The sequence below is a fragment of the Nelumbo nucifera genome, chromosome 1, assembly GCF_055504915.1.
Source record: "Nelumbo nucifera cultivar China Antique chromosome 1, China Antique-T2T, whole genome shotgun sequence".
NCBI lineage: Eukaryota > Viridiplantae > Streptophyta > Magnoliopsida > Proteales > Nelumbonaceae > Nelumbo > Nelumbo nucifera.
In genome coordinates, this window is record NC_142649.1 from 58,605,101 (window position 1) to 58,615,499 (window position 10,399).

The window sequence follows — 10,399 nt, forward strand, 5'->3', positions numbered from 1 at the left end:
TTGAATAGGAGCAAATCAAATTTGGATTTAGAAATATCCAGTTCGATTTGATCTATTCGCAAGCACGTTGAGAGCCTTTAACTAGGACTGTTCACGGGTCGGGTTAGGTTGGTTTACTGTAGTTTTTCCAACCGACCTGACCTGGTCGGGTTACCTGACATAGAAACCAAAACCGACCTAGTGTTAAGCAAAACCGACCTGATCGGTTTGAGTCGGGTTGGGTCGGTTTCAGTTCTAAGTTCATCCCTATGATAAAATCTTGCTAATTTTAAAAACAGTCATAAATTGAACATCATTTCAGCCATCTCCTATGATAAAATTTAAATGAAAAGTTAATCACAAAAGTTGTTCATTAATCACTATTCACTAATCCAAAGTTTCTTGCAACCATTCAAAAGCTAGGTGGCCTAATGGGCTTTGGAACTTCATGTTTGAAATAGGAACAAAGTCGGTTCAGTTCGGGTCGGTTTCGGTTTTCTTGTGTGAAATCGAAACTGACCCGAATCATCGGTTTAGGAATTTGCACAACCCGAAACCGACCCGTGCTGATGAAAACCCAACCAACTCGGGTTGGGTTGGTCCGGGTTGGTCGGTTTGGTTGGGTTGTGCCTTCTTATGAACAGCCCTACCTTTAACAAAAAGAATCTAAAGCAAAACTTGATTTACTTTTAGGGTAAATTATTATGACTCCTCCTGTACTATGGGGTTTGTGACAAAGACCCCCCTGTACTTTGTTTTGCAACAAAGACCCCCTATACTATGATTGTGAGACAAAGACCCCCCTTACCGTTAAGCTAGATGACAGAATGTGTTAAATTATCAAAATACTCCACTAAACTTTTTTTATTTTCTTTTTTTGCCCTTTTTCTCTTAAAACCTATTTAACCTATTATTTTCCCTTTTTTCTCTTCTTTTCCCCTCCCTCACCATCCAAAATACTAAAAAAAAGGAAAAACTACAAATCAAAGAAAATCAAACCCCAAATAAATAAATTAAAAGGAAAAAGAAACAAAACCTCCAATGGCGTGTTGGAAATGAATTCAAGGTGTTAGTTGTTGCGGAGAAAACGATCAAAACTTGTTGGGATTCATGATTAACATCACACTAATAATTTCAGTGGATTGACAGACCATGAATTTCATAGTTGGAAGGTAACCTTCTGCGGAGAAGGCTTATTTGACTGAAGCAATTGCCAAAGTTTATTATGAAGGTTAGATTAGCCATTGTGTTTTCCTGCCGAATGGTTTTTTCTTTTATTTGGAAACTTTTACCAAAACGTTCTCCCTCACTCTAACCTTCAATCAACTTTTGCAATTGGCTGAAGCAATTGCCGAATGGTGCCAGCTTCTACTGTGAAGGCTCTCCACTATCTTCGGTCATGATGGCGCCAGCTTCTACTATGTATGTTAAGAAGATTACCCATCTCCCGAATGGTGCCAACTTCTGCAATGAAGGAATGGCTATCCGGGTCGTGCTTGGAGATGAAACAAGCTCAAAAATCACCTTGGTTTGTTCTGAAACGGAACTCAGCCTCTGCATCAGAGAAAAATGGGAAGGGGAAGAAGAGAGAGAGGGAAAGAGAGGAAAGACTTCTGAAGTTTGTGTCGCTGCTGTTCGTGTATCGTGAGGTCTGAGAAGATGAACAGTGTTTTTCTCCCAAAGGTAGTAGTATGGGGATAAAAAAATATTGTAATGCCAAATTTCGACGGAAGGCTAATGGAAGGGGATCTTTGTCTCACGGTCATAGTACAGGGGGTCTTTTTCGCAAAACAAAATACAAGTGGGTCTTTGTCACAGACCCCATAGTATAGGGAGGTCTTTGTAATTTACCCTTATTTTTATTTTTGAGATTTTACTACAATATATAGATACCATTAAGGTAATGATCATGTAAGAACGTGCTCTAAATAATTTGTTGGGTTAGGATAAGGATTCAATGGGATGTGTGAACTTAGGGCTGCAGCTTGGACCAGGTAAGGATTTGTTGGGTTGGATTAGGATGAAGTTTGGGTTAGGGTTGAAAATTATGAATGATTAACTTTAAGTTGGGTTAGGGTTGAGGTCATGACCAACCTAACCCAGAACAAATCCAACTTAACTTCATTTGCATGTACAAATATTAGCGGTGAGCATGGGTTGGTTCAGTTCAGATCTACCTTTAACTTCATTTTTGGAATTGGAATCTACCTTATACTGAGGTCTACTGCATAACCTATTTGTTCATTACATCCGTCCCCCTCCCAAAAAAACGGAAAAATGTTCTTTAAAAACTTGATTTTAATAATAATAATAATAAATATTACCTTTAAGTTTTGTAAATATTACCTTTTACATTACTTATTATACATATTTGTTAAATATTGAATTGAAGAAAAATGATGTCATCACTTAAGTGACTTAATGGTCAAGTGATACAATGGTCTTTATAACTGCATAAGTGCTTGCATTCAAATCTTTACATCCTCAAAGTATTTTGAAATTTATTTCAAGGCAAATTCAGTTCCAAAATCAATTGCACCAACGTCATGAACCGAGTCCCCTTCCACCAAAGTCAATTCTTCAGGTTGGTTTGTGTAGGGTAAACCTCTAGACCCTAGAATTGGCCTAGGTGGAGGCAATTCCAAGAATTTTAAATCAACCCTACCAAGTAACAAATTGAATAGGGTCATTTCAAGATTAATTTGAGGTTAGTTTCGGCTAAAACTACCCATTTGCTCACCCCTAATAAATGTTATATATATATTCACTATGTATTTTTGTCCTCGTAAATATTTATATATGTATCTATTATATTTGTATTTATCTACTTATACATATATGCATGTGTATTGCATGTCAAAAATTTAAGTTTAATGGCATTTTTTTTTCTAAAATATGATAACTATGTTTTCTAAGCATAATCATGCTAATATTGAATAACATGAACTTTAAAGTCTAGGAAATAATAGGATGCAAATGGTCAGATTGAATTTGAACCAAAGTATATTCAAACCTGATCCAATAACACCTATCCTAGATCAGGTTTGATCTGATCTCAAACATGTCAATTTGAATCCAAATCCGTTAAGGTTATCGGATATCTGAATCTTATCCGATCTGAGTTAGTTTCTGAAAATTTTAATAAATTGTTAAAATAAAAAAACATAACAATTTATATAAAGAAAACAGAAAATACAAATACTTCTCAAATATTCTTATCATATTTATTAATATATACATGTCTTTTAAAAAATTACAAAAAAGTAATAAAAATATATTTATATATAATATAATATAAACATACTTATATATATCGGATAGGGGTTAATCGAATTTGACAAAAAGAAAATCGTATTTGGATTGGATCAAATCATAGTCTGGTTCATTTACACCCGTAGCTAGAGAATAAGTACTTAGGTCTTCAAAACCGACCAAACTCAGCCATAAGTTTTAGGGTTGGGTTAGGGTTGACGTCAACCCGAATTAACCCAGTCCGTCTTGCACCTCTAGTGGGCTCGATGGTTGTTTCTCAAACTCTTACACAACGTGACACGACCCATATCCGCCTTCTACACGTCCATATAGGATAAACGACAGAGCCGGACATTTAAAAGGAAGATTCCAATCTAACGTGAGGAAGATCTCACAGCACAGTAAGAGAGGATTCTAGCGATTTCCCGAGAGAGAAATCAGTTCAGTTGAATTTGTTCCCGGAAAAATCTAAAACAATCTCAAATCTTCTACCGTCTTCCACTGCCTCCATCGTCGCGGCAGCTGTGCTTTCCTTTCAAAAGAATGTCGGTGGAACGAAGTCCTAGAAATCTAGAATCCTCTTTTCCATTTCCCCATCTCTATAAATAACCAGTCTCCCGCCTTGGTTCTTTGCATCATCAGATAGATAGATACAGAACAGTCGTTTGCTAAGCGTCTTTCAGCAGCCAAAGTTCCCAATTTGTGATTGATTGAGTACCCTCCAGAGACCCAATTAAGATGTCGATCATCCCGAGCATCTTCGGTGGCCGGCGAAGCAACATCTTCGATCCCTTCTCTCTGGACATCTGGGACCCCTTCGATGGGTTCCCGTTCAACACCACTAGTGTGGCCTCTGCGCCCGGTTCGACGCGAGACACTTCTGCTTTGGCGAACACCCGAATTGATTGGAAGGAAACTCCGGAAGCCCACGTCTTCAAAGCAGACCTTCCTGGGGTGAGGAAGGAGGAGTTGAAGGTGGAAGTGGAGGAGGGAAGGGTGCTACAGATAAGTGGGGAGAGGAGCAGAGAGCAGGAAGAGAAGAACGACAAGTGGCACAGGGTGGAGAGGAGCAGCGGCAGGTTCCTGAGGAGGTTTAGACTGCCTGAGAATGCTAAGATGGATCAGGTGAAGGCCTCCATGGAGGATGGTGTGCTTACTGTCACTATCCCCAAGCAGGAGGAGAAGAAACCTGAGGTTAAGAGCATCGAAATTTCTGGGTAAAGCCATCTAAAAGCGAAAGATGAGATGAAGCTAGAATCAAAATAAGAATGCATGCGTGTGAAGTGTTTGTTGTTTGCTTTGATAATAATAAGAGTTTCTGTGTAACTGTGGCTGTTAATATCGTTACATCATCTCTGATATATCCAAGCAAAGTGTGGTAGATGTACATTTGCCTTGTACTCTCATTCTCTCTGTTTTTGGGAATAAAGTTCAGTTAAGATCATTTGCTTCAACCAACTATTAATGTGCCAGCACTGTAGGAGTTTGTGCTGCTACAGATTTAAACAGGACATGAACTCTTCCTCTGGAATTTGCTTGATCAGCTCTTAGCTGGGGCAAGGTTGTTTGTATCAAAACCACCGAGTTCTTCACTAGAAGATTGGATCAAATGTAATCCAATGGTAGTTGTTGTGTGGATCTCCAATTAGTTAGAAAAGGAATTCCATCATAGAGTTGCTTTCATTGAATCCACCTCTGAGATTTGGATTTGCAGAAAGATTCAGACAATGTGATATTCCATGCATATATCAGTTGAAATGTGATCGGTGGCAGCTTATTTTACACGACTGAAAAGCTCTTTGGAATGAGCTCGCCTCAATCACTGTGGAGGGGTTATGAAATACTTCTCAACTGAAGGAGAGAGAAAAGATTCTTCAGCTTTTCATGGGACTAGGAAACCCGTTCAATATGATTCGTTCTAACATTCTTGGATCAAATCCTCTTCCCAGCCTTGATTTATGCACTAATTGTCCAAGAAGAGCGTTTGGGATTTCTATTTCTCTAAGAGTTCCACTCAGTCTTGAAGCCATATCTCTCTCTCAATGTTTCTTCTCGATCCAATGTCCATTCTGTGATCATAGTAAGCACCATGGTCACACCAAGAAGAAATGTTTCAAACTCACAAGTTATCCACCTGGTTGAAATCAGCGATCACAGTCTAAATCTAATAAATCTGAGAAGGCTGCTTTATTCACTGTGGTTGTTACTTCATCCTTCACTCAAACTTCCCCTATGGCAGACGGACGACAACTGATCTTGAATGATACAAACCAGCAAATCTCTCTTCTCTGCAAAGAACCACCAAACAGTGTCACTGCTTATCTGACTATGTTTCTTTCATAAAATGGATATTTGACAATGGAGACTAGTTGCTTCACCATAACCCCCTTCCCATTCATAAATTTGTAGACTTAGCTAATGTCACTGGTCCGGGCTAAGTGGCTATATGGGTCTTGGAATAAGCATGGAGTACTTTTTATAGCCAAAGATCCGTATCCTAATCGGATTGGGCCTCCGGGGTTATCGGGATGAGGTCTATCGCCGAGGTATTCGGGATAGTTCTATTCCCTGATGGAGTCGTTTTCCCTATTCTTCTTCATCCACGTGATGCGTAGTTGATGTGGCTGAAAGGAAAAAATGGGGGGCCACCACAATAGCGTAGCTCGATCGAGCTAGGATGACGTGGCAAGGCGATAGTTGGGCGACCGCATATCTTGTAGGGCTAGCTTAGCTATGATCCGATCACCACTACTTCAGTTCAAAAGTCGAGAAATGAAGTCTCCTAGGTTCATTGCCCGATTGAGGAAATTTCGAGCATGCGTATCATTCGTGCCGTGTTGGTTGTTGTCAAGGAGTCCTCTAATCATCAACTGTAGAACTTAAATAAGAACCAAAATTTTGGTTCCTGAACCATTCCCCCAGTTCTGCTGCCAATGAGGGGGAATGCTCGACTAGGCCATTGCGCAGCCAGCCGAGGATTTGTGTTGAAGGCTGGACCAGTATGGCGAGTCTCTACGTCGAAGGTTGGATCAGTGCGGTAGCTGAACTTACGCAATTAATAGGCACAACCATTGCCTTTTGAGGGTGCCACTTCGGTTTTCGAGGCTTCCTTTTGCACGTTATTGGTTTTCGAGGCTTCCGAGGGGTGCTTCATCTGTATTGTTGATCTCTCCTCGGTTTGTGCCCCTAATGGCTATAAAAGGGAGAAGGGGTCCCCCCTTTCCATCCTTAGTGTTAGTTGCAAGAGTTTGGCATCCATTACTCGGCAGATTCGTTGGTCGCATAGCTCGGTAGATAGCTCGACAAATAGCTCGGTAAGTAGCTTGACAAGTAGCTCTATAACTTTCGCTCTTCAGCTCCATAAATTTCCTAGTATGTCTTCCTCATCTCATCGATCCTCTCCCTCGTCTGGGTCCTCCAGTAGTTCTGGTTCCAACTCTTCTCGTGGTTTGACCTACGAGCTTAAGTTGAAAGACCGTGATTGCCAAAATCGAGGAAGCCAAGGCTGGTCCCTCTGGGATGGAGACGGAGCTTCCTCTTCGGGCAGGTTGCGGGTTTGGTACTACACCCGACATCTTGACGATCGGGGATATGGCTCGGATCCGAGTTACATATGCCATTTCTGCAGAATACCAGATTAGGTGTCCGTTACTCGGGGAGATGGTTACTGATGCTTAGCTCGGTGAGTTGTGCGTTTATGAGCACAACTCGGAGGCTGGGCTGAGGATCCCGTTGGTTGAGGGGTTCGTCGAGGTGCTAAACTGGTACAAGGTGTTGTCGATGCAGCTGATGCCAAACTTCTTTAAATTTTTGCTCGACCTCATGTCTTATTTTGTGGTGTGCAACATTGATCTGACCCTGGGGATGGGGAGTTTTATGCTCCAGCTGAAACACCACCAGTAGGGGGTACTACTATTTCTCCACTCGGTGAAACATTCGGTCATTGGTCAGAGCCCCTTCTTCAGTAAAGCACCGGAAGGAATCTTTCTTCTTCGTGCGAATCCCTGGGGGTCTCCCATTTCCTACTGGGCTACGGAGACCGAGGACGTCTTTACCGTAGCCCCAATGGTCAACGCATACTTGGGAGGAGAGGTCGGCCTTGAGCATGATCCATGAAATCGACGTTATAGCGTACACATGCTCAGAGATGTTGATGCTCGTTGGGTTGATGGAGGGGGTGGCCGGTCTGTTTCCTTTCACTTTTGCTTGCCAATCTGATTTTATCTTGCCAACTTCGTACTTATCTTGGACTTCCTGTGTTACAGGTGCGAACATGGTCAGCGAGGAACTTTGTTCATCGGATGAGGGCTCTTCGACAAAGGTAGGAATGAGTCGGTGTGCCATCGATGGCTTGCCCCGAGGCAGATGAGCGGCTACAACTCGAAGATGGGGTGGCCTATCAACGAAGAAGGGTTCAACAACGAGAGGCCAAGGAGGATGACATTGTTGTGGTTGACCTCAAGGGGTCAGTTGTCCTACAGGTACATCGGTGACCAAGGTAGGTAACAGTTCAAGTCTACATGTGTCGAGGTGGTTGGTTCGTATGGACGACAATCTAGAGACTCCCAGGGTTCTCGAGTAGTTGTTGTGAGGGAATATGACCATGTCTATAGCTCGGGAGTCGGTCGGGGTTGGTAGTGGAGCATTGGAGTGTGTTCTGCTTTTGTTTGCCGCCAAGGTAAATCCTCTTCCTTTTGTTCCTTGTGCGTTGCTTTCCCTTCCGATGTACTTATCACATTATTTTTGTTTACAGAATGCTTGCACGGCGGTTGCTCTAGTTGATTGTCTTTGGGACGTTCGATCGACGTACGAGCGGGAACATTCAGAGTACCTATGGAAAAAGGCCCAATTGGCCGAGCTCCAGGCTGTTGGGGAATAATCGGTTACACTGGAGAGGGAAGTGGCTGAGCTGAAGGTGCAACTGGCTGAGCAGGATGGTCTTGTCCAAGAGTTGAAGCGAGAGATTGCCGAGTTGAAGGCTGAACGAGGCAGGCTAAGGCAGGAGGCTACTGAGGAAGCCATCACTGAGTAAGGAGATGCAGTTGTATATGGATGAGTATGCTGAGGCCTCCATTGTGGTCGGGTCTTCGTCGTTGCCTGGAGTTGGCCGAGGAATCACAAGGCTGGGACACTTTCGACCAAACTTCTTCGCAAGAATTTGTTGAGGGAGCTGAGGATGAGGCTGAAAACACCGTTGACACTGTTGATTCTACTGCCGATGACTAATCGTCAGCCTTAAATGTCCATTATTCTTGTTTTGGTGTTGTGTTGCTTCTCTCCTTTTTAGTTGGCTTGGTTTGCCGGGCTTTTAAACAAATGTAATGGATTGTTTTCAAGTTAAATGACAACTCTTCTTCCTATGCCTCTTCTCGTTGCTGCTATATTTGTGCATGTGCCTCTTTTTTTTCATATGTAACATGCCTAGTTGGGCTATTATGCGTTCCAAGCCGAGCTACGTCGTGGCCTCTTGTACCATTTTTCTATTGTTGGCCTGGGTGAGGTCGGTTGGGCTACTGTGTGGTCCGAGTCGGGCTGTTCTTCGATTGAAGTATGTCCGATGGAAGAGTAGCAGTCTGGGCTACGCCTTGGCGTCCCCAGTCTTGTGCTGATCGAGGTTGTCGTTAGTCAGGCTATACTTCGGTGTCGTTGTCCGAGATCTTTTGGTTCCCGAACCATGACCGAGGTTGTTGTTGACCGAGGTGCAACCATCCGGGCTATGCCTCAACGTCCCCAGTCCTGTGTTGGCCGAGGTGCGGGTTGGTCGGGCTATGCCTTGGTGTCGTTGTTTAAGATCTTTCGGTTTTCGAGCTCTCAGCCGTGGAATGCTCAGCTTTTGGTCTCGGGAGCCTTTGGGGCCCTTCTAGGGCTAGTTGTTTCTTAGCTAGCTCAGCTGTTAAGTTGACGGTAGTGCAGAGTTCCTAGACTGTCCTCAGGCCTTGATGGGCAGGGGCGTTCTTCCTCTACGTTTAGGCTCTTGGAAGTTGAGTCGGGTAGTTTGCTTGGTAATGCACTGCCGAGCTGGGAGTAATAGGCTCATCCGTCTCGGGGATTGGCGGAGTCAGCTCGGCTAGTTGTGTGACTTAGCATGTGTATGTAGTGTGTGAGGTTGGCCGTGGGCATGCCTCTGGATTGAAGAAGTAATGTAAAAGAAGACTTGCATTGCTTATGGGTCTATTGGTAGTACATCTTGAGGTTTTCCGAGTTCCAACTCCTCGGAACTGGTTGGCCTTCGAGGTCTTGAAGTCTATAAGTGCTCAGTCCAAGGACCCTGGTAACCCTATACGGTCCTTCCCAGTTTGGTTCGAGCTTCCCTTCTCCTAGCATGGGTATGATGACTTTATGCAAAACAACGTCGCCTGTCTTGAATTCGCGTCTTCTCACCTTAGAGTTGTAATGCTGTGTCATCTTCTGCTGTTGTGCCACCATCTTCACATGTGCTCGGTCCCGAGCTTCTTCTACCAGGTCTAACTCTGCACGTAGATCTTCATCATTCTGTCTTTCATCAAAGAGCTTGGTCCAAAGAGTTGGGGATCCTATCTCCACGGGGATGATGGCTTCGGCCCCGTACGCTAAACTGAAAGGGGTCTCTCTAGTGGCAGTCCATGGGGTCGTCCTGTAAGCCTAGAGAATGCTTGGCAGCTCTTCAACCCATCTTCCCTTGGCTTGATCCAGGCGTGTTTTCAGGCCATGTAGTAGGATGCGGTTAGTTACCTTGGTGTGCCCATTGCTTTAAGGTTGGTGTACCGTAGTAGTTTGGTGATTGATCCTTAGGTCAACACATAAGACCTTGAATTTCTTTTCAATGAACTAGGTTCTATTGTATATGATGAGCACGCGCGGGATGCCAAAGTGGCAGATGATTCCCTGCCAAAGGAAGTTCTGGGCATTGTAGGCGGTGATGCGCGATAGGGCTTCATCTTCTACCCAGTTCGTGAAGTAGTCCACGACTATGAGGAGGAACTTATTCTGTAAAACCGCGGTGGGGAAGAGGCCAAGGATGTCCATTTCCCATGGGCAAATGGCCATGGGTTGGCGATCGGTCTCAAAGGGACTGCAAACTAGTGATGTAGGTTAGAGTGATGTTGGCAACTATCACACCGCCGAACTAGCTGGGCGGCTTCCTGCTTCATCGTCAGCCAGAACTACCCCTGTCGGAGCGCCGTATGGG

At 43.7% G+C, this 10,399-nt stretch overlaps 1 protein-coding gene and 1 pseudogene across 1 annotated transcript; one reads left to right on the forward strand and one right to left on the reverse strand.

Moving 5' to 3' along the window:
* Nucleotides 1-1,066: 1,066 nt before the first annotated feature.
* Nucleotides 1,067-1,145, reverse strand: LOC148803317 (small nucleolar RNA snoR14; annotated as a pseudogene).
* Nucleotides 1,146-3,844: 2,699 nt separating this feature from the next.
* Nucleotides 3,845-4,685, forward strand: LOC104585845 (18.2 kDa class I heat shock protein-like). The gene has a single exon (XM_010242852.3). The coding sequence runs from the start codon at nt 3,970-3,972 to the stop codon at nt 4,450-4,452; it is 483 nt and encodes a 160-aa protein (XP_010241154.1). The 5' UTR covers nt 3,845-3,969; the 3' UTR covers nt 4,453-4,685.
* The last annotated feature ends 5,714 nt before the right edge of the window (nt 4,686-10,399 follow it).

Bases quoted from the DNA above. Each gene is read 5' to 3' on its own strand.
- LOC104585845 (XM_010242852.3), top strand. From the start codon at position 3,970: ATGTCGATCATCCCGAGCATCTTCGGTGGCCGGCGAAGCAACATCTTC.